The following is a 25313-nucleotide window of genomic DNA, read 5'->3' as shown; positions in this document are numbered from 1 at the left end:
CAACTTGTGTTTTTAATTTCATTACTTGACATTTTGTTGTAAGTGGCTATGGTACTAGTGGGATAATAGCTTGTATGTTCTATACAACTGTGAGGCAAAGAACTGTGAGATGCTGCTAAAGTCTTCTATCGGGAGGATGATGGTCACATTCAGCTATAGAGATGAGCCCTGATTTGTTAAAGGGCAGTAGTGTTTAGTTTAAGCAGAGTAAACTGTTGATCTGTTATCAAATCATACTTGGACTTTAATGTTAACTGCAGTTTCGGGTTTGTAGTCAGTCTCGGTCAGACATACAGATTTTTTATGTTATGGGGGTTATGTTTTCATCAGTGTTTGTTTGTCTGATAGTTGGTGGCGTTACCTAAAGTATACCACATGGATTACCAAAATACTTGTTGGAAGGATGCGAAATAGGTTAGAGAAGAACACATACAATGTTGCTCTGGATCAGGGGACAGAACCAGGATTCTTACTCACTTTCTTAACATTGCAAGACAGGGCATTTTTTATTAAAACATCTTTCGATTTTAACCAATTTCCAAGGGGGCAATGCATGGCTCTAGATTTTTAAAAAAAAACTGGCAAATTTAGGGGATTGATATATAAGTGTGTACAATTTTGATGCAGTTGATTGAATTTCAGTGCGCTGGAGGTATGCACTCTTGTAAGGGCTATTCTAGTTTGTCAATTAAAAAACAAAAATAATATAATCAATTATTCATTTGTCAGGTGAAAGCATTAAACAACTTTCTTCCAGTCCGATCAACTGTGATGCATCACAAACAGTACATGACTGGTCATCCCTGGCACATCTGCTACAATTGGTAATACTGTGCATAATGTGCAGGATCAGCTTGCATGAGGAACACTGATGGCAGATGAAGAAAAAGAGCTGGGTAAAAAGATTATGGTATATTAAGAATGTTCAGCAATTTTTTTTAATACATTTAACTTGAGGGTCTATAATGAGGTATTTTTTGTTGAACATTTATTAAAACAAGTTCCTTGACAGTGAGTCTCACACAGTATGACATACGTACAAATAGTCTTGATCTTAAAATACAAAAGAAAATTTACCAATTTAATGGCATAAGAAATGTAAGGAGTTGAGGGGTTACTTTCATATTCCAAAGTGTCCAAAGAAAAACTACAAATAGATACAATATGTTCAATTTGCTAAATACCTTATAACAGACGACCATTTCTCTAAATATATGTCCATCCGGAATTGTAGATTCGCTGTTATATTTTACATACGGTTTACAACCTTGAGTCTTTGCAGATTCGATTTGAATGATGTACACCTAATGTCCTTTTTTTTAAATGAAAGGACAATACCGATGTTTCGCAGGGTAAGGCACATAAAACCATAAGTCATGTACTTATAACAAAAGCCACTGTCTTTGGCACAGTCTTTAAACTTTTAAAATGTTGTGTTGTTTGTGTTTGTTTAAGTTGTGACTCTGATTCCCGGATCCTGGTAGACAGAAATTACAACACAAATATATAAACATGCTAACTCAAAAAACTGAAAATAATCGAAAAAATTGTGTACCATGCAAAGCATCACACGTTCGTATAAACCCCATTCAGGCAATGCTAACTTTGTGATAATGTCCTGTGAACATACACTAAATATGCTATTATGAGCACCCGATGCACAGCAAGGGCAGGTCTGTCTGTCTACTGAGAGCTGTTTGCTTGTTGCTGCAAAGTGCACGGTAAAATGAGGTATCTACTGAGTTTACAATTAATCCTGCCTGCACACAGAGGATGATAAAACTTAACAGATGTTTTGAAAGGGTACTGACCTGGTGAGAGAGAGCATTATCAGAGGAAAGAGCTCTGCACACAGCTCTACAGAAGAAGGGGCACAAAGGCCATGGTGGTCGTTGTTTATACAATGGTTTTCAGGGCACTATGGCGTGATGAGAGGCTGGCGTGAAACTCCTACCCTGCTCAGCTCAATACCATCCCTGCCCGGTAAGGGCATACTGTATGGATGTATCGTCCCATCCCCTCATGATTGATTAACTTCAAAAGTTAATCGATCTATCATCTGGAGATACTCTCCCAAGTAATATTCCTAATGGATGGTGAAAATCCATCCATTCTTTCTGAAATGAACTGGTTTATCACTTGACTGGTGGTTCTCAGTTTGTGTCCTGCTTTGCAGACTATTGTGAAAATCACCTTGATGAGCGTGAAGCAGTGACATACTCTAAAAAACACTTGTTAGATGGTGCTGAAGTGAACTGAAACCTGTTGATAAACGGGGGATAGGACAAGAAAACCACAGTAAGCTTTGGGTAATGGGTGGCACTAATGTTAGAGGAGTAGTTCAGTATTGTTGCTTTCTTGGTGAGAGTTAGCTGAGAAGACTGGAAGCAGGAGGGAATAGCAAGCCTGCTTCTGCCCAAAGATGAGTCTGACCACCCAGTAGCCTCCAGTGACAACAAAGCAAGTCACTTGACCTGGCCTACATACAGTCTAAACTCCCTGGTTTTCTAATACGGATGAAAAAAAAAAAGATCACAAGTAACTAGTTAGTTTTACAGATGCTGGCAGAGGATATGTTTTTCCCTTTGGACAGAGCCAAGCTAGCCGTTTCCCTGTTTGTGGACTTATCACCTGCTGCCTGTAGCTTCATGTCTACAGATGAGAGTGCTACTAATCTTCTCATCTAACTCTCTGCAAATGTATGTGTTACCAAAAATATTGGTTTAAGGGTACATGATTTGTACAAACAATCTGAAATTTAAAGCCAAAAAAACATTGCTATGGTCCTTTGAATGTCTGAGACAATATTCCTACCAACCCTATCAGAGGAACAGTTTGATGTTTTACATTGAATGCACTTGATGTGCTATTAACTTTTCATTAAGTGAACCATTGTTTAAGTGTGTGACTGGATGCTCTGCTGTACCATCATCACCGTAAATAGTGTTGCCTCTGTGTTGTTAGTGGAGTTTAAAAAAATAAAATTCCAGAAAGCGCTGCATCAGATGGGACCGACAATACCAACCTGCTACTTAAACAGCCTTTAATTCCATGAATACATCAGTGGAGGTAAATAAAACCTTGACTACATTACCACAATAGAGATGTTGCTTGATAGTGTTCCGATTGCTTGGTTGTTTTGTGTAAATGTTTGTTTTGGAAAAGGAAGATGGCAGGTGTGTTATTTGTTTGTCTTTGTATTTTCTGCCCTTAATGAAAACAAATGTGATTATTTTAAAAAAGAGACACTAAACCCACAAAGTTTGATTTTTCTACCTTGAAATGAAGAGTTCGGGTGAAGTATCATCGATGGTATTTGGAGGTTTAGGGCTCATCATGCTTGCTAATCATTTTCTTCTGTTTTGTGCCAGAGGAATTAAAGACGTAAGCGCTTTTGTAAAGGACACTTTGCCAAATACTGTTAGCTATTTTAGGGTAAAACTCCCACACACAACAAACTTTGCTGTATGGATTGTTATTTTGAATTTTTCCCTCTTGGCCTCTTCGTGACCCCTGGGTGGGACTTGGGAGCTTCAAGGCTGGCACTCTAAGATCAGTGAGCACTACTGTGTGGATTCAGTGAATGTGTAGAAATCCTTGTAGTATTGCATTGTATGTAATGTATATAATAAATAAAGACTGTATTTTGGTGAGGTTTTCTTAACTACTTACACAGTGATGTTTCTGCCCTCTAATTGCCATATCTATACATATTTCTGAAAGTACAAGAAAACTGCATAACCAAAGTGGAAAAACACTTCCTTTATTTGCAAATTTGAACATGACCGCCAAGATAGTTGACAGTTTACAGCCTCCAGTGTGTCAGACCCCTGCCATTTTCTTACAGCAGAAAACAAATTATAAATACATATAATACGAGTAAAGGTACTTTTGTGAAAATTCATCACTATGATTTAAATGAAAATATAGACATGCAAACACAAAAATGGTTGGATTGGAGTAGCCAAGGTGATGTACTAACTTTTATATAGTTTGAAGTGGAACTAAATATAGATTAACATCTTAGGTGATTTAAAGGTAAGTGCATTTTAAGCATCAGCAACTATGAGAATGACACCCTTTGCATACTATTTACAGCCTTTGCCGAAGACATGCACAGTTATTGGTACAGCGTCTGTACTTACCAATACCAGTGTTGATCTGCATCTGTCCAGTTTACATTCTTTTTAATAATAGTTATTGGACTGAGTAGTTGGCAGTTTTGTTATATTTTCTAGGAAAAAGTGTCATCCTGATAGCTTCAAAAGTTTATTATCTGGACATACTCTCCCAAGAAACTTTCCTAGTCGATGGAAAATCCATCCATTCTTTCTGAAATGAACTGGTTTACCACTTGACTGGTGGTTCTCAGTTTGTGTCCTGCTTTGCAGACTATTGTGAAAATCACCTTGATGAGCGTGAAGCAGTGACATACTGTAAAAAACACTTGTTAGATGGTGCTGAAGTGAACTGAAACCTGTTGATAAATGGGGGTCAGGACAGGAACTACTGTTAGCTTTAGGTAATGGGTGGCACTAATGTTTGAGGAGTAGTTTAGTATTGTAGCTTTCTTGACGAGAGTTAGCTGAGAAGACTGGAAATGGGGGAATGGCAAGCCTGCTTCTGTAATAATATTAGTGATATTATTTCTATATTAAAGAAGGCAAAGTGTTCTATTTCTTATTATAATGGAAGGCCAGGGTGGAGAGCAGTAGAGACTCTACTGCAAATAATAGTTATTTTCATGATCAATAGCTGTCAATAATTATTTGGTTCATAATTTAGTTAAAAACTATTTGTTTGTGCAACTATGAGTCCTAAATCCAAAGATATGTGTGGTCTAATAGGTGACTAAGAAAATGAAAGAAAATTGGAGCATGTAATCATTGGGCCTCATTCAAGAATGTTATAAGTACTGTCTGGAGTTTGAATGAAAATGACAAGTTAGATTCAAAGCTCCTAACCTCAGAAAAGTGTGTAATGTGACATAATGAACGCTAGCTATGTGTATTTTATCGAGTGCTCTAGGATAGCAAATCAACAAAATAAATGCCCCTGATTTCAGATATCCAAAGAGGAAAGTCTAGAATCTTTAGCAGCATCGGCAGTGGACTCAAGAGACTGACTAAATCAGTGCTGTTAATACTGTGTCACCTGGGTATAGCACTGTCTCTGAAATAAAGATGAAATGTTGCCTTCACAACACCAACTTTGTGCTCTACCACAGCTCATGACGCTGCTCGTATGAGCACTCCTGTCCTCTCTGTCGGTGGACTCTGTGTCATGAGGCAGAGAGTTAAAGCACAAACCTAAAGCATAAGAATAAATAATTTTAGGGAATTATCTAAAAGCTAACATGTTGAAACATTTAGCAGGAGTATTAATAAATCTTCAAATATATTATTATTCAAATTGTTAAGTTAACAAACTAATGTCAACATAACTGTGAGGGGTAATTTATATATTTATATGTATTGCTCCAAATGAATGAAATACAGAATTCATTCGTAAAAAGAACTTAAGTAAAATTGAAAAAAAGCTGAGAAATTTAAAAGGTGACTCAGGTTACGACAGGTGTTGAAATTCTATTCATACTTGTAAGACATCTCAAAATACAAGAAAATTGATCGATGGAACAAGTTCTCCACTCATATGCACAACTTTAAAACAAACAAACGAATGTTTTTTGCTGAGGCCCTTTGTGTAATCACATGAATTTTAAGTGAATGAATGACACATATCGAGACAAAATATATTTGGAATATGTCCCCTCCGGCTTTTCATACACCCTACAATCCTATGGTATTTTTGATAAAAGTGTTTCTTATTCCTACAAGTGCATCTGCTTTAAGCATTGTCTGTTCAGTTCTGCAATTTATGAATTATGTTCGTGCTCAGTTTTCCTCATGGCCCACATTCAGTAGTGGAAATCCCCTGGATGCTTTAAAGTGTCCTGAGATGGTTAGGTGATTACTCTGGAACTGTTGAGGCAGCAGCTGATGCAGTTGTTACCTGTCTGATCTGCTTTTTGAACCTATGGAGCATGTAGTTTGGCCCTGTCTGCATGCAAAAGCTAATGCAAAAAACATCCACACAGCTGTTTTTGTAAGAGGGTTTTGAGACTCTCTCAGAATTTTTTGAATGAATGAATATGTGTAATAAATTATACAAACATCTTTGAATTGTGCTCTCAGTGAAGTAAAACTTATATCAAAACAATTTTATAAGCACTTTTGTGTCCACACAATTGATTGGATTTCAAACATGCCTATTACTTTTTCATGTTCAACACATCTGATATTATTGTTTCTTCATCATCAGTGTTTGAATTTTGGCCCTTATTTCCCAGTAATGGATCAAACAGAGCAGGTCAACACCATGAATGTGGTGGTTTAGTACTCATGGGTGTTACTTGTCTAATTACATGTCCTGTCAAGCAATAAGATCCCAGGGTCAGGAGTGTAAGACTAGTTGGTCGGGCTGGCATAGAGTGAGAAGTGTGAATGCTTTTGTTTGTCTGGACTGGAACTGACCAGGTCCTGTTATCCTCTCTTTTCTCTTCTTCTCTTCCTTTGTCCCTGCACCTTACAGGTGAGTGTCCTCCTCATCAAGTATGTCCTCCTTCAGCAGGTTGTCAATGGGGACAATCCAGCTGTCATTGTTGAACTCTCCATTTAACGCCACCTTCTTCTCCTGCATCTCTGGCTGCACCTCCATCACTTCCAGCGTGGGATTGTCATGGTAACCGTTCTCCACAGTGTGCAGCTCCTCTGTAAGGTGTTGCTGCAAAGATTCACAGGACAAAGTCTGTTTCATATTTAATCTGTGTCTCAGACGAGGTAATTTCTAATATAATTTAAAAAAGTAGCTTGAGATCTCTTTCAGTGAATTGGCACTATGGTATGGCTTTTACAGTTAAATAACAATACTACAGTTTTAAGTGTGGATTTGTTAAGTGAATTAAGATTGGTAGAAGATTAACAGAATGTAGCCCATGAAGTGAGATATGGGACATTATTCTAAACTAAAAACCAAGGTTATCAGTTGGCCATTAGATTTAGTTAGATCTGAGTTTTTGTTTTATTGTGTGACATAAGTGAGAGATTCAGATTTTCTCATGGTGAGGGATCCTAACAAAAGAGTTGAATGCCTTTAAAGTAAACATTTGGTTTTCTGAAAGTCATTTTTGGGGAGTCTGTAGAGACGCGAGACACGCGCATTTACATTTGTAATAATAATGACATGGTCCCTTTAATGGACTACACAACTGCCACCGCTGTTCAGTTGTGTGGTGCAAGAGGTATTTTGTCCTTACTCTTGTTGAGGGTTAAGGGCAGAGGATGTCACACCTTGTTAAAGCCCTATGAGACAAATTGTGGTTTGTGAATATGGGCTATACAAATAAAATTTGATTGATTGATTGAAACTTAATCTAAATAAGGTGATGCATTACTATTCTATATATCCTTTTGTGACCTAATAATATAAGCTTTCGGTTGAAACTCTTAAACTATTGCATGACATCATTGTCTGACCTCTGTGATATCATATGATGGGGAATAATTTTCTAATCAACACAGACTTCAAGATTGTCTCTCTAGCTCTGTTATATGTGGAGGAATCTTGAAAAAAAACAATCAAAATTTTGACTTTGACTTTCAAGAACGTCTGAAGTGTGTCTTCAAGTGTGACCGACCACTAACCTGGTTCTCATTGTATGACCTGCGGTGGTGAGAGGCACAGATGGCAAGGATAAAGATCATGATGAGCAGAGCTCCACATGAGGCCAGTATGGCTATCAGGGTTTTATTATCTGACGGTTTCTGTAAGTTAAAAATACAAAAAGAGAATGATTTATTTTCACACTGAAGTATCCATAAGTGTCCTGCCTTTAAAGTACACAGGCATTTGAAGCACTAACCATTAAGCTGTTTACATGCACTGAACAAAACATCTCTATGATTGCACTTACCTTGGAGATTTCCTCATAATACTTGGTTATGATGTTGGTTTTCACTGTAAGGGAAATTTGAAGTTATTTGTATGCATTTTCTAAAATATATTTAAACTAGCAAATATGATTTAATGAAGGGACGAGGGGTCTTTACCTTTGCCATTTATTTCCATGCAGTCAAACTGTACTTTGCCATTTTTATGCCTCCATATCAGGGTGCAGTTTCCATCTTGGAAATTTGCCATCAGCTGCTTGCACACCTCCACCAGTTCCTTGTCTTTCTCTTTCTGAGGCTAAAATAAAGACATATCTGTAAAAATCTATGTACATAATAAATTCAACACCACATCACTTATCTTACTTTGCCATAATCAATCAATAACACTGATTAGGTACAACATTAAAAGCAGTAAGCGGTTTTAATGTGGCCAAGGTTAGGGGTGATAGCTGAGGTCATATCTTCCAGTGCTGTGATGTAGCAGCGGTATGGTGCAAAGAAGTCAGATATATCAGGCTGTAGATACACACACAGTATGTGTTACCAGGACTCACACAACTAACTAACACTAACATTAACTAACTCACTAATACAAGATGAACAGAAGTTAACACAAGTCAGTGGAAACTGATCTAAAAGCCATAGCACCATAAAAGGATATGATGGTAAAATATTATTAAATCAATTATTAATAAATTAACTATTGCACAGTGATTCCCCGTCTTTAAAGTGAAGAAAATTGTATTCAAAAATGTCAAATGAAATGGAAGGCTGCCTCCATGAGCAGGACAATGGCAGTGGCTTGATAAGAGTCTGTGCACGAATTGTTTTTATTATCACGTGTAGTGTTCATGTAAATATAAACTGTTTGAAACACACTTAAAGTCAAACAGAAGAAAACCCTTACCTCAAATCTGCTGTTTAGAGAATACTGTAAAAACGTCAGAAACCAAGTGTCAGTCCAAAGCATCCATGAGTCATTTCTCAATATGTTAATGTAAATAATAATGATAATAATAATAATGATAATAACATCTTTATTTCTATAGCATTTATCTGAACAAGGTTACAAAGTGCTTTACAAAATACATGGGAAGACAACGAAAATAAGAAAATATTACAAACAATGTAAAAAAATCTGCCATTAAAAGGCTTTCCTATAAAAATATGTCTTGAGCAAAATCTTACTGGCAGGCAAAGAAGGAAAGTAAGAGAGGTATGTTGATGAACATTTTTTCATCGTATTTGTTGAAATCCTATTTCATGACAAACTATTTTCTTTGATTTGGATCATATGAAATTATTCGCTGGTGCAAATGTCTTGCACTAGCCGACCTGCCTGCTTGTGCACACCGTACCTATCCCCTCACTACACATGACTGGAGTCTTTACAAGCCAAAGAGGCATACACTGCTGGAGCCAGAGTTAAGAGGTCTTTCATATACAATTACTGGACTTGCAATTTTATCTTTTTCCACATTCTTTCTGCTCTTTTGCACAGTGTTTTGAAGACTCCTTAAGCTGTTGTCTATCCAAGGAGAGGTTTTTACTGGTTTAATTGAAGCAATAGCATCTAAGGTAGATTGGCAGAGATTATCAAACTTGAAATAAAATAGATCAAATGGAGTATTATGTATTAAGCCTTGAGCAGAATTTGCAGAAAATTTTAAAGCACTATTTTCATTTAAGGTACTAGATGATACATTGCTGATAAGCTGTTTTGATGAAGCATGGAACACCTTGTCAAACATGATACAGAGGCGATCAGAGACAAAGATATTTTACACAGCTGTGGAATTGATGCTCAGACCAAGGGTGAAAACTAAATATAGTGTGTGACCATGGTTATGAGTTGGACGGGACTCCATTAAAAGACTGTGATTTAAAAAATCATCAATGTGGATTTCAAAATCACCAAAAGTAATTACTTTAAGTAAAGTAAAGGAAAGCAAACCTGCTGGTTCTATCTCATTGCATGTCTTACCAGAAATATCTTTGGCTGAGGATCTGTGGTGGTGGCAGTAGAGGTTTGCAGTAATGTTGTTTCACTTAGGTTCTCAGGTACAAGAGATCCTGTTGTCAGAGTGGGGTGGGTGATGGTGGTCCCTGGCTTCCCAGTCTCTGTGGTCCTTGATTTTATCTGCAAGTTTGTTGTAACTGGCACAGTTGTTTTCTCTGTGTCTTAGAACAGAAATAACACAGCAACTATAAAAAATATTCACAGATAATGATGTAACCACTTCTGAGCCTAACACTATAGGCAATAGCTAGTTATAGTACACCACAATACACAACTAACAAAACAGAGGAGTTCTGGGTCAAAGTTCAATGGACTGATGACAAAATCAACCTCTATCAAAATGAGTCCGAAACTGCACTGGGTGAAGCCGAGACACTTTGAATTGACTGGATCAGTTCATTGCAAGCTTTTCTAGGTCCAAAAAAGACAGAGCTGATATGATTTTGGCTATATTTCTTAGAAGTAATGCGTTTTATATTGACATGTTCTTCAAAATTAAGTTACGAATCAGATGTGATACCAAGGTATCTGGCTTTAGATTAAGTATTGCTTGCGAGTGGACCCACTAATGGTTGTATTTTGCCTGCTAGAAGGTCAGGGCCAAAATGATTACTTTTTAACTTAGTTTAGCTGCAGAAAGTTAAAAGACATCCATTGGCTCAGCTGATGGCATGGCTTGCTTAAAATAATTTGGAACGCAGCATGAAGTAAGGGAAGTGTTTTTTATGACAAACAAGCTTGGGCCAATGGCACCTGTAACCTCTTTTAGAAGTGAAGTGGGTATAATATCTGTAGGACCCCAAGAAGGGAGTTTATAGTTTAGTTTAGTTTAGAGTGCATGTGAGACACAGAATGATGAGTTCAGGAAGAGAAATTTGATGAAAATTAAAGGTAGGGTTGGAAAGTTGATGACAATTTTTTTCATCGTATTTGTTGAAATCCTATTTCACGACAAACTATTTTCTTTGATTTGGATCATATGAAATTATTCGCTGGTGCAAATGTCTTGCACTAGCCGACCTGCCTGCTTGTGCACACCGTACCTATCCCCTCACTACACATGACTGGAGTCTTTACAAGCCAAAGAGGCATACACTGCTGGAGCCAGAGTTAAGAGGTCTTTCATATACAATTACTGGACTTGCAATTTTATCTTTTTCCAAATTCTTTCTGCTCTTTTGCACAGTGTTTTGAAGACTCCTTATCTATCTCATCTATCCAATGAGAGGTTTTTACTGGTTTAATTGAAGCAGGATGAATGATGTATGTTGTTGCTGAATTGTTGGCTGAGTAGAGATGGAATAATTGGGCTTTATTGTCACTGTGGCACATTCCTTGACTACCCAACCAGGTATGTTGTCAGGACCTGCCGCTTTCCGTGGGTTGACTCTGGCAAGGATCCTCCGTGTGTGCTCCAAGTCTTGCTACGAGATGGCCGGGCCTCCCCAATTGCTGTAGTATTGGATGCTTCAAAACGGGCAAAGAAATTATTGAGCCTGTCAGGAAGTGAGGCATCACTGTCATCAGTTTTCTGCCTGGTCTTGAAGTCCGTCAGTGCTTCAACACCCTGCCCCATCCGTCTGGTTTCCCCCTGTGTCGCAGAAGTGGCTGTGTATTCTGCACGTGTAGGCTCTTTTCGCTTCCTTGCTCCCATGACCTAGCTGAGTATAGTGCACCGCTGTCCCCCAACCTGTAGGCAACATCACAGGCCTTCAGTAGGGAACACATCTCAGATGTCATCCACGGCTTCTCATTGCTCTAGCACAGTGACATCCTCTGTATATTTAGCAATATAGCTGGTGATTGACTCTGCATACTCCTCAATGTCTATGTGGTCATTGCAGGAGGCTGCTGTCCTGAATATCTCCCAGTCCCTGTGCAGAAAACAGTCCTGTAGTGCTGAGGCTGCTCCATCTGACCAGACCCTTATCTGTCTTTTCCCTGCTCTCACACATTTGAGCAGTGGTCTATATGCAGGTGTTAGCATGATAGAGAAGTGGTCAGAGTGGCCGAGATGGGGGCGGGGGGCTGCCTTGTAAGCCTGTGCGGTGTCGGTATAAAGTCTAGCCTGTTATCTCCCCTGGTTTTAATTGAGGGAAATACAGACTTTAAGCCGGAATGGTTGAAGTCCCCTGCAATCACCATAAAACTGTCCAGCTGTTTGGTCAGTAGCTCACTGATGGCATCGTCGAGGCCTTCCAGTGCTTCATTAGCATTTGCTTTGGTACAAGCACTGGGGGCTATGCAATCAGCTACAACCAACACACTGGTAAATTCCCTCGGCAGGTAGAACGGCCGCCATTTCATAATGAGGAATTCAACCAGTGGCGAGCAGTGTTTATCGGCTACTGTAGCGTTTTAGCACCAGTCCTTGTTTAAATAGACACACAGTCCACCACCACGGGCCTTTCCACAGCTGGCTACCTCTCTGTCCGCGCGGGAACAGTCATTCACTCCATCTGTATCACCGCGTCCGTAATCTTATCATGTAGCCATGATTCAGTAAAGACATACACACAGCAGTCCTTCATCTCCTTACGTGTATTCCTCAGCAGACGCAGCTCATCCAGCTTGATGTTGATGGAGCGGACATTTGAGAGCATAAGGGACGGTACTGCTGGCCTGGGGGGGGGGGTTGGCTTTCAGACTAGCGTGGATGCCGGACCTCTTCCCTCTTTTCAGCCTTCTCTCACAGCGCTTTTGCTTCCTCCCCTCCCGTGAGGCAGAGCGTCAGACAGCCGTTATACTCTAGAAACTCGTCTAAAGTTCCGACATTATGTGCTCTGATTCAGTTATATGCATGTAACTCATTGGATGATATTTCTGCTTTTCAGTAGGGCAGGTATCCTAAACAGACAGCCAAAGCAACCAAAGACCCTTTCAGGGTGAAGAGATGTAATATTCTGTACCAAGAAGCAAATAAAACATACCCAGGATATCTTTTCATTATCTGGTCCAACTGAACATCGGCATTGTTTTTCTACCTGGCTTTGGGTGCATTCAGGTGGAGGCCAAGAGTTGATAATTATAAGCAAGATTGTCAGAACCATTGATAAAGTACAAAGTATGATTTGAAAATAAAGACTGATACCTGTTGCAACATCCAAAAGTTATAAAATAGTGTCACTGTTGTCAGCACAGTTTATAAGGGACATCAAACAAGTGTAGTTTAAAATAACAAGAGAGTTATGGTAAGGGTCTACGTCTACACTTCCTTACATCTTCAGAAACAAACCTGACAAGTTGGAAGTTTATCAGATGAATGATTGAGAAAGTTCAAGGACAGTCAGATGGATTTACAGCCTCTCAAAGTTTGACATTAACCCTCAAGACATCATCAAGTCAGTAAGAATGTTATTATCTGGAATATGTGTAATTTACAGGAAAACTTACCTCCTTCACTCGTCTTGGTAATGGCTGAATGAGTTTGTTCTGTTGTAGGATATGTTGAGACCTTTGGGATTTTGAATGTTACCGTATGGTAAGGACTTGTCAGTATGTATGTACTTGTTGACGGCTCAGTCCTGGAGTTTGTACTAGCTACAGAGGCTTTTAAAGTATTATGGTGTCCCACTGATATGCCGCCACTGTCAGATGTTGCAACTGTTGCAAATGGTACAGTTGTTGCAACTGTTGCAAATGTTGTAGCTGTTGCAACTGGTGTTGTAGCCTTTGAGGGGCTTAAGGTAGCAGCAGGAACACTGGAAGGGGCACCAGAGATGCTAATGTGAGATGATAATGGGTTGTTTATGGTGGAAGATTGGGGTTGTGTTTGGGTAGAAACACGAGGCTCTGCAGTCGTAATCTTAGCAGTATTGTTTGCCATGGTGACTGTAACTGTTGCCTGTGTCTGGACAAGTTTGGATGATGTGCCTCCACCACTAGTAAACGATGGCCCATCTGTGATAGAAGGAGGACTCGCTGAATTGTTGTGTGCAAATGCACTGTGAAATAGGATGCCTAAGGAGAGAGGAAAAAACACAAAAGATTACCACATTAGCACATTGCTGAATGGGTAGGATGAAAACAAACCCATCTCTGTCAAGGACAGCATCATATTCACTTCACTTTATATGAACCCATTTTTATTGGGAACAGTGCTGGAAGCTTAAAACAAATTCAACAATTGTCTAACATTACAGTTGTCTCTTAGCATATCCATCAGTTACATAATTCACATGGAGTGGTGTTTGTGTCTAACTTCAAGTCCAGTATTACCCCTTAGATAGCTCTGTTATTGGTGTCCACCCTTCCTGAGGGAAATATCTGGTTCTCTAATGGCTTCACATGCTCTATAACCACAGTAATTTTTTTTACAGTCGTTTCTGTTTTATAGCTGCTGCTGCTGTGTGTTTTCTGGAGGCTGTGCGGTGAGGAATGTGTAGGTGAGCTAAAAGCACTGGTACTGATAGCAGCATGACCAGTGATTGGTGCCATCCGCTTAGAAAAACAGATATGTCAGTGACAGCTCAGGTCGGTGGGGGTCACACGTCACACAAGAGGAGGATGAACAAGAGGGAAAAGATTTTAAACAAATCTTGAAGACTCTGAAGAAATTGCAAATGGTCTGTATTTATATAGCGCTTTTCTAGTCTTGAGGACCATTCAAAGCGCTTTACAGTTTTTTGCCATTCACCCACTCATACACACATTAATACAGTGCATCTATTGGCAGCCCTTTTTCTATGAGAACGGCAAATGGGTAATTCAGGGTTCGGTATCCTGCCCAGTATCTCACCCCAACCACTTACTATTTCTATACGCAGGAATGTATCATCTTCAGAAAAATACACTGAACTTATTCATCATATGATTATCATATGAACAACCCAGGACTAAACTAAGGCACTCTAAAGAAGTAGAGGAAGAGGCTGATAAAGGCAATGTATGCTAGTCTACAAAAGTGTTTTGCTGTTTACATTTGATTCATTTGAAAAGAAAACCTCACTAGCTAAATTTGACATGCTGTCAAAAAAAATCTCAAAAGAAGCAGCACGTGTTGGGTCTTAAACATACAATGCCAGGTGCCTTGAGATTATGTACATTATGATTTGAAGCTATACAAATAAAATTGAATGGAAAAATGGAGTATAAATCAGAACACTCCTTGCACTATCCTGATGCATTCACATGCTGAGGGAGTCATAGCTCAACACTTTGTTACAATGAGCCGACCCTGATAAAATCACCCCTATGTTACATGATATTTTAGGGGTATATTCTATTATAATTTAAATCAGTATATTTTTCACAATAGTTCAATTGAAAGAAAATAATACATGCTGCCAGCCTCGCCACCATCAGTGTCAATCCCCCCCCTACTCTTCACGAGAGCACGCAGTTTGCTCCAGTAGGTAATTTGTAAGGTAGATAAGGGGGGATACCATCCCCTTCAAACAGAAATGATTAAAATTCTCCACTCAACCATCCTACCATCCCCTTTGAGAGACAGAGCTGCGCTGCAGTTAGAATTTGATAGTGCTGGTGCAGAGCAGGAGGTCAGAGTAGAAACGTGGCTGGAGGAAAGAATGACATCAAATATCACATAGGAAAAGAATAGCAATCATTTTTGAATAACAGAGAAAATGTCACTCAAATCCTTATTTTACTGTGTTCAGCGGGCAGGCAGGCTTTCGCATAAACTTAGTAGATACCACTGTCATTGTGTGCAATAATGCAACAAGCATAGAGTTCTCTACTGAAGGTGCATCGAGCCCCTCATCCCTCTGCAAATTTCCCCATTGTGGGACCAATAAAGGACTTTGTATCTTATCCACCCTGACTGATTAGCTACACAATTTATCATCAGGATATACCCTCCCAAGTTATGTTCACAACAAGTTTTGGGAAAATCCATATTGTTTAGGACGACATTGCAGAGGTACGACATTGGGAATAAACATTTCTAAGAATATCTACAACTTAGATCATCCATTCAAATGAAAATTATCATCAAATCAATTGACTTAGATCTTCCTCCCTCAACTCTACAGCTCAACACCATCCCCCAGAATAATATCACAATCAGATAAAACACTGTCCATACCATCAAGGAAATGGGAATCCGATTTATCCATCACTCCTGATGCTGACTTATGGAGACAAATTTGCAAAAACATCTATTTCATGACCAATAATGCTTTCCTACAACTCATACTTCACAGAATCCACCTCACCAACCAAAAACTAAAATGGGATTACACCGGAAAACTATTCACTTCGCACACACAATAGCCCCGATAGTTATATTCACGCCACCTGGCACTGCACACTGATTGGACTCTTGGAAAGAGGTCATAGAATTACTTTAGGTTAGGTTAGGTTACTTTATTTGTACCCATTGGTAGAAAAAGAAAAGGCATCCATCCGAAACACAGTTAAAAATTATAACACACTGACAGAAGACAAGACCACAAAAATCATGACAAAAAGTGCTAAAATGCTTCACTGTCAATTGGATAAGTTGCGTAGGAGGGTTGTTTGCCAAAGCAACCGCCTCAAAATCTCTTCGGGGTTTCCGATTAAGTCTGTAGGGGGCAGGTGAATTGGCAAAGAATATACTGGAAAAGTCACATGAAAAGATGAAGACCAGATATGACCAGCAGGCTAAGGTTTGTCAGTTGAGTCCAGATGATCGTGTGTCTTGAACTACTGCCCTTTGTCAATTCTCCTTTCCAAGCAAAGTGCAGTGGTCCTTGTTCTGTGGTGCATCAAGTCTCTGATTTAAAATATTTGACTGAAACCCCTGGCTGTAGAAAATCTACCAAACTATGTTTTCAGTGTAGCAGGGCTCGTCTGTTTATAGTATTTATAATTATCTTTAAATAAAAACAGCTTATAAATCATCTACAAACCTACATCTTCTATAAATTACACAATTTGTTAAAGCAACAGTTGAAATTTGCGGTAGAAAACTCAGAGAGAGAGAGAGAGAGAGAGAGAGAGAGAGAGAGAGAGAGAGACGACCTCACTGTTTTAGCTCTACCTGTTTTGATTCTGTGGCAGTGGAAAGGGCAGAAGTGGAGATTGTTTGCGATGGATTGTTGCAGGGCCGGTTGAAAAATTCTGAGACAAATTTGTATAGACTAAACATTTAGATACTGCTAAAGGAAAATATATTAATCAAACTAATCAACAGCTATCCATTACTCATTCCAAATCCTGCACAACATTATAAAGAGCATGACATAGACGTTGGAGATTCTGAGCCAATTAAGCAGCGTTTTAATCGCGTGTTAGAGGCGAAGAGGAAACAGTTGGAGGCAGAGGTTCAATATATGCTGGGAAACAAAATTGCTGAGCCTTGTTCATCTAACTGGATCTCTCCATGTCTCCTAGAAGCCAAATGATAGTTTTAGGCCTTGCACAACTTTCGGGTTACAATATCAAAGAGAAGAAGAACCATTTAGTGTTTAAATGAAACAGGCTGATGTTTTTACATCCAAGCTTCCTTGGATGGAGGATTGCATCGATCAGGTGAGTTCAGCAAGATTTGTGAGTAAATTTGACCTACTCTAGGGATACTGGCAAGCTCCTCTTAATAAAAGGGCCAGGGATGTTCCAGCCTTCATTACACTCACAGGCCTGTTTTCATACACAGTGGTGCCAACATTTCAAAGATTGATGAACCATGTTGTTTCTGGTCTTAGTGGTTGTTTTGTGTATTGAAATGTATCTTTGACAGGTTGGTCTGGGCACATTTGACAATAAATCTTGCTAAATGTGAGTTTGCTAAGGCCACTGTGACCTACCTTGGTAAGGTTGTGGGCCAAGGCCAAGTCTTTCCAGTGCAGGCAAAAATTGGGGCTGTTTTCTCCACTACCAAGAAAGAGCTGATGCATTACTAGGGATGGTAGGCTACTACCGTAGCTTTTGTAAGAACTTTTCAACTGTAATCACACCATTGACCGACCTGTTAAAAGCCAAAGTCATTACATTTAGTCTGAACATTGTCAGAAAGCTTTACAGAGTGTGAAAGCATTGTTGTGTTCAGCTAAAGTGTTGGAGGCTCCACGACAGGAATGTGAATTCTGGAACTGTTCTGCTGCAAAAGAATGTAAAGGGAGAAGACTGCCCTGTAAGTTTCTTCACAAGAAAACATAACAAACACCAGTGCCAACCATTCAGTTGTTGAAAAAGAGATATTGGGGCTTGTTTGGGCTCTGCAGCACTTTGATGTTTAATTTGGCTGTGGGGTATCTCCCTTGGTGGTTTTTACAGACCATAATCCCCTCACCTTTTTGAAAACCCTGCTGAACCCTAACCAGAAGCTGATGAGACGTTTGCTGCCTTTACACATATAAAGGAGGCTGAAATAGTGTTGCAGATGCGCTGTCCTGTGCTCCAATATATCATTAGTTCCATGTGCTTGATGTCTTAACCGAGGAGTGTCACCATGTTGAGCATTAAGTTACGAGCATATTAGAGTGATTTCAAAATAAAAGGCGAACTTCCTGGAGATGGGACGTCACATTTGTAAAGTCTGTGAATGCAGGAATGAGGTAACAAATTAATTAACTAATTAATTAATTCAAATACAGAAAATTAATTGAACCATATGAAGTAATGATAAATAATAATACAATTAATGATACAAATTTCGAACTCCCTTGATGACACTCCTCTGGGATCCAGCTCCTTCATCACCAAGCACATATCCTCTTTCCTCACGCGCAGTCCATGTTATTTGCAATTTGCGTACATCCACCGATATTTTTCGGGTTTTGTTAACCATCATATTTTTTCTTTCTCTATATCTCTTCCCAGGCTCTGTACAAAGTGGCAACAACATTTAATACCTATTTTATTAATCAGATTGAACAATTGACTCAGAACCTCTGAATATGTGTGAATTACAATATCATTCCCAAAAATACTAATGCTCCAATTTTGATAAGGTAATCATGATTATCTCCTCCCTAATTGTTCTCGAGCAAAGGATGTATTTGTAATGATAGTGTTATTAATGACTAATGCTCACATGATTGTGTTTTTTATTCTAGTTTTTTTTACAAACACCTGGAACCAAAACTCCGGTTAGCACATTGTTATTAGTAATTATAGACCTACTAGGAAATAAAACTTACAAAACACAAAAATTTTTAATCTGGTGTAAACATGTTGGTGTACCCCAAGGCTCTGCTTTGGGCACTGTTATTTAGTCTATATAAGTGACTTGACAGTATGACAGAATCAAATTTAATTTAGTTAATTTTAGATACATAAGGAATAACTTAAAAACTAAGGCTGCAAAATCAAACATTGTTCTTTCACACGTACACTACTGTATTACCATATGGACACAGACAAGGGAAATCACATCACAACCAGTACAAAGACTTAAAAATCAGGTTTTGAAAATTTTGTATCAAATGCTTATCCTCACTGTAAAAAGGAAATTTGGAAAGCATTATTAAACATGAAACCAAATCATCTACCAGAGCTACTGCCAGAGGGGACTGGGAAAACAGTAAACATGTTCAAAAACATCCCCTATGTCGCAATGTTTAAGATTCAGCTAGATTTGCTCCCTGATCCGGATCCGCAAGAAAATGTTATGGGTTCTTTTTGGGCTGTGTTTACTGGAACCTGTGACACTTTTTAAACCATTTACTTTAATAGTGCTCCTGTAAAGTGGATAAAAATAGTTAATTGTTAGTTATCTCTTTAATGCAGAGACCAAACTGGGCCTATTCCTGCCTACATTTCTATTATTGTGTTAAATGCTTCATAACAACAGATGTTACCATCACAGCTTCATTATATAATTATAGATAATGGCAAAGAAGGTAATGATAGCTGGTGGCTTAAATTGAAGAAGCCCATTAAATGAATGAATCATAAAATCATTAACTTAAATAATCCTGTACTCAAAGTAGGACCGTGATGAACTGTCCAACCTATCCAGTGTGTGGGTATATACCTGCATACCAGTTGCCTACGGGTTGTGCTTAAGGACCAAGCCTCTCGGCCAATGTGAGCTGGGATCGCATTTAGCCATCAGGCAGCTCTGGACTCCAGCTCTGCTAGCATGTTAGCAACTGTATCATTAGTTTAAACATGATAGGGGACTAAGGCTAATGAGGCTAATTCTCTCCTGTGGTTTAGTGCCAACGTTACATGCATTCAAAATTTAGCTTTTAAACTTACATACCTTTATCTTCTTGCCTCTTCACTTTTTCAAGCCTCTTCCTTGTTTCATTTGTCATGGCCAGACAAATACCTCTTTTTTTTGTCACACATATTACGGGGGTTGGTCTGTCGTTTGATTGACCTGCGCTTGTGGGTGATGTCGCCTGTAGTGACTGTGTGAAGCCCACACACAGTCGACAGCCAATCAGTGTTGCAAATTGGTGAAAAAAGACACTAGCCAGATTATCCTGACCATTGTCATGACTATTGTTTGCCTAATGCTGTGCAAACACATCCAGCACACCTCTTTTTGTTTCTGACTGCACATCTTAATTTTACAACAATGTTAATTATTTATTTTATGTTCTGCATTCTAATGGCTGAGAAAAAAATGTGTCCATGGCAAAAATGATTTGCCAGTCCCGTCACTATTTCCTTGCTGTTTGCTCTTTCTCTTTCTGATAACACAAATTTGTCATGTATATACTCTACTTGGATGTGGACTTTAATGTTGCTATCTGACCAACACTAATATTTGAATAGGAATCCTTATCATTTCTACTGTCCAGCCCACATAACATAGCACATTAATTGCCATGACAACATGTATTTTTGACATTCGGAATAGTTATAATTGGGAGATTTGGTCCATGAACTGTCATAAATGTCTTATTGTTGGTTTTTGGGGTTTTAAACCTATTTATCTCACATAGCTTTAGCTCTTGCATACTTTAACAATAGTTCATCTGACATAGTAATGTCTATCTATGTCTGTGACAAAAAATGTGGATAGGTCATACAGAATACAAATTTGTTATTTATTAAAATAATAGACATCTATTCTTTCTCTCAAGTGACTACGGTCAACGTCATTTTTAATACTAACCCTAACCAAACTACCAGAAACACAAATTCAGGACTCTTAAAAAACTGGATATAGTCTGTACAAAGCAAAAAGCAAAATATATGATTCACTTCAAACTAGTGATAAAACACCAGTATAATCATCAGAGTAAGTGATAACATAACTATAACATCTGTCACCATGTATGCTGATTATCCAGTGGCTGTGTGTGGCTGTAATGTAGTTGTGTCAAGGTCTAAAAACACAGCATGGGGGTAAGGGCCATTGTTCTCTAGCCATGGAGTCAGGCAAGAATTGTTCACAGCACAGTGGAAACAGGCTGTGGTCGTGGGTGTGGTGTTTCCAAGTTATTGTGCATTGCATCCTGTCCTGCTCACAATAAATAGAGGAGGACAAGAAGATAAAGTCCTGAGACTGAAGATTTTGGCAAAACGCCCAGTACAGTCGGTACAGTGCTCCACCAGCCTTGACCTCTACTATGCAAAAAATTGATTGGTATTTAATTAATTCAATTTAATTAATTTAATGATTTATTATTTATTAAATTATTAAATTAATATTTTAATATTAAAATTGGATGATATTTACTACGTGTAGTGATGAACCCAATTCTTTTTCTGATTTGTTTTCCAACCAATCTCATACTTTCTCTTTTGGCAGCAGTAGCAGATGTTTTCAAAGAAATAGCTATAAAACGCCACTGTGCAAGACCTGCTCTGCAGTTAGTCTGTCTGTATATATTCATTCACTTTCAAACATACTACTTATTATAAGATTAAAAGAGATTAAAAGGACAGCAAAAATCATTGATCTGATCACTTAGCTTTGTGTGCTTGGCATCAGTGTGTGTCAAAACCAGTTGGCATCTTTCTGTTTGTTGTTTTTACTTGGATATGCCCTGACCAATAAAACCACCACACACACACACAATTTGCTCAGAGTTAAAGGGAAAATAGAAAGTCTCTTAAAAGCTCTTAAAGGCAGATGCATGGGGGAAGTTCAAAGAAATAATGAAAATGGAAAAAATGAAAATAAGGAGGAAAGGGGAGGAGAGGAGTGAGAAGTCACTGTATGAGCGAGAGGAGGAGAGTGAAGGTCCATGATGGTACCAGTCACAGGCATGATTAATGGAAACCTGGATATGCAGCATGCCATGCTGGGTAGAGGTACAGAGTGAGAGTTTACAGAAGAGATGAAGGCTGTTTATCTGGAGCATCAGATAGTGATAAAACATTTGGCTTTACAGAGAGCAGAGATTCCTCCCTAAAATAAATCTACGTCCACATGCCAGCTATGCCTAGCCCTTATAACAACCTCCACTGCGTCTAGTTGTGACATAAGGTGCCTCAGACCTACAGGGGTCATCGAATTGACCCCAGGGAGGCTGGACATTGGAGCTGCACAGTAATTTCATTCCCAAGGTTTTGAAGAGTAGGAAAACAGTTTATTGTATAAATGACAGAGAAATCAGTTGTTTTTATACTCTTGTTTAAAATCATATCTTTTCCCCAGTTAATTACAGACCATACCGCAAAATGTGAATTAGTTCAGTAGTTTTTATGTTTAGTTTTTTTTGTTTATCTCTTCTTACATCAGATCTCAGAACAATGTTCTACAGATCAGATATTGCCTGTTTGCATACATTTTGTGATTTACTGCCCACTTTCAGCAATTTGCATGCATTGTAAATTTTCTCTGATGAGCATTCTGACAGTCGGTAAGTGAGATACACACACACAAGAGGAGGGGGAATAGACACATATAGTGAGTCAGAGAGAAGTAAGAAAATTAACATCTCATGGCATGCTGAGTAGAATGGGAAAACAGAGTTTTTCATCAAGATTGGACGGACTCTGACCAAATAGATGTTTCAGCTCAAATAAAGTCCCACTGGCATGACTGTGACTACTTTCATACATATGTTATACAATTCACACTGCAAAAGAGCGACTTGACAAAACAAGTGGAGCTTTTAGTTCAGAGGATTCATTTATTCTTTTACGCATAGGTTAAGGAAAAAGAAGATAATTAATAGGACTCAGACTGCCAGAGACCCTGGTTGCACTAGTTGTGGTGCTCTTTCTCAAGTAGCATCTTCTTACTTTTATTACATACTTTGTGTTTTTTTTTTCTTCTTCTTCTTCCACATTTTAAACAGAAATTTGAGAAAACTGAAATAATGAAACAAAAAAACCAACCAAATCAAGCTCCCAATAAAAGTGAATTACAAGAAAATGGGTTAAATAAGTTTGCATGAATTTACACCAGGCTACATGCAAAGAGGTAATGCCTCTCCCCAACTTCTCACTCTGACACTTACTTTTTTATAATATCCTGTACTTTTACATAGGATTTAGTAGGATATAGAATGGACTTTTGAAGTTGTTTTGAGAGTACTTTAACATAAGAAGAATTTTAGTACTTGTTCTCTCACTGTATAAGACCTACATTTCTCACATACTGCTGTAATACATATACTCAAGTAAAACACAAGTCTGAGATTTAAAAAATTAAACATCTGAATTTAAAAAATGATTATTCTCCCATGTGCACTTGTTGCTGCATCACACTTTTTATGTTTGCATTGCAGTGCAGTGCAGCTGGTGCTGCTGCGCACAAAGACTTTTCTTTCTCTTTAAAAATAAGACCACACAAGAAAATTATTAAAAAATCTAAAAGAAGATTTCGAGTTCATGCAGGAAAAATATGAAAACCTATGGACATGGATTCATGAAATTTTAATCGACTCACTGAGTGAAAGCATCAACCTCATGATCCTCATTGTCGCTCTGGTCCTGTTTCTGCTCCCTTCTTCTCCCAGATGCATTCCTGCAGCGTTGCTCTACAATCCTTTACTTTGTATTAGGAGCTTTTAAAAAATAAAAAAACGTCCTGTCACGTCGTTCTCCTTGAATTCGTATATTGAGCAAATGATTTAGCCTAACGCATTATTTTCTTCTTCCTCTTCTTTTAAACTGAAAGCCAAGAATGCTTTGTCTCTGCTGCTTTTTTTCCTCCTCTCTGGCCAGAGTTTGGGAATTCGGTAGAGGAGTGTTTCTTTGGTTTCCTTGGCTGCACCGTTGTTCCTCACTGTCTCTCAACCCCCTCTCTCTCCCTCAATGGCTTACTGCTGAATTGTGCAGTTCTCTCTCATGCAGTGTGTTCAGCTGTTAGCTGCCAGTGTAGCAGACCAGGAGCACTGATCCCTGCTCTTATCATGAGAAAACAGGGGCAGACCCAGTATGGTCCAATCCCACAGCTCTCTACTCAGCTACTCTACACTTTCAATAACAATAGAAACCTTTTAGACAATATGTTGTCCTGGTTTGGATTCTATTCTAAAATGGTCCATCACTCAAGAACAGGGGTTGAAGTCGCATCAGCACTATAATGTTGTTTTATCATTGGAAAGACTTGCTTAGATAAACAGTCAGGATGTCAACATTTTTACTCAAATACTGGCTTTACTATATAAAAATAATAAAGTTACAATTTATAGTCTCTTGTCCTCCTGTTTTTTAACTATGACCTTAACTTGGACACCAAACAAGAATTTATTTAACATGGACTGTATTCAGAAACTTGAAAGACCAAATCTGGACTTGCACATTGACTGTGAAGCCTCGACATATGGACTGAGTCCATCATAATAAGCCAATTGCTAATTCAATTTGTTAAGACATATTTTCTGTCTGTTTTCTTCAAAGATGGTATATATAGATGGATGACGTGACATCCCCCCAAATGTGAAGCCAAATTATCACCCCCTGGTGCCTGGCTGCAAGATAAGTCACAAACCGTCTCCTCTAGCTAGTGGAAGGAACATACATCAGACTACAAAGTCATAGACATAAATGATTTTGTGTAGTTCTTATCATACTGATGTATGTTCAAGACTAAACTTTTCTTGATCGTAAACAAGATTTTGTATTTTGTAGTTTCAGTGATTTCCCATGGCTTTCTGTCTTGACTAAGTCAAAAATAGACTGATAAGCCCCAGCATTAAAAAACAGTTGCCTGTTTTAATGTTGTGGTTGATCAGTATGTGTTCAATAATTTAGTTTGGCCTTTTAAAAGTTGAAATGGCCTGTGATAAGAAAAGGTTCCCCACCCCTGTGATATATAATACAGTCAGCTTTTCTCTGCGGCTATCACAGACACTAACTCCAGGTTAAGGCAAATGGACGCCCACAATGAGTCCAGTTAATGAGGGAGTTTTTTTTCTCTTCACAGTCACCAAAATGCTTCTTCATATTCTCTGACGTCTGTCTGTCCGTCCGTCTGGACCGCAGCCCCTAGGTTTCCCTTTGACCGATCTTCACAAAAATCGTAGCCCAGGTGTATC

General features: G+C 38.6%; 1 protein-coding gene across 1 annotated transcript; it reads right to left on the bottom strand.

Annotated features, from left to right (window-relative positions):
• Positions 1-3742: 3742 nt before the first annotated feature.
• podxl (podocalyxin-like) lies at positions 3743-24168 on the bottom strand. Its single transcript, XM_035147395.1, has 8 exons — positions 23720-24168; positions 13366-13932; positions 9937-10133; positions 8860-8883; positions 8109-8247; positions 7973-8016; positions 7704-7823; positions 3743-6783 (listed from the first exon to the last, which is right to left on the bottom strand). Exons 1-8 carry the CDS (start codon positions 23793-23795, stop codon positions 6586-6588), a joined length of 1365 nt encoding a protein of 454 aa, XP_035003286.1. The 5' UTR covers positions 23796-24168; the 3' UTR covers positions 3743-6585.
• Positions 24169-25313: the final 1145 nt, after the last annotated feature.

Source organism: Hippoglossus stenolepis, chromosome 22 (assembly GCF_022539355.2).
Source record: "Hippoglossus stenolepis isolate QCI-W04-F060 chromosome 22, HSTE1.2, whole genome shotgun sequence".
Classification (NCBI taxonomy): domain Eukaryota; kingdom Metazoa; phylum Chordata; class Actinopteri; order Pleuronectiformes; family Pleuronectidae; genus Hippoglossus; species Hippoglossus stenolepis.
Note: the sequence above shows the minus strand (reverse complement) of the source record. Positions and strands in the feature narration are given on the sequence as shown.

Coding starts and splice junctions, on each gene's coding strand:
- podxl (XM_035147395.1), bottom strand. CDS start 23,795: ATGCATCTGGGAGAAGAAGGGAGCAGAAACAGGACCAGAGCGACAATG. Junction 8,884..9,936: donor CTCAGCCAAAGATATTTCTG/GTAAGACATGCA, acceptor ACGTTTTTACAG/TATTCTCTAAACAGCAGATT. Junction 8,248..8,859: donor CTCTAAACAGCAGATTTGAG/GTAAGGGTTTTC, acceptor TCTTTATTTTAG/CCTCAGAAAGAGAAAGACAA.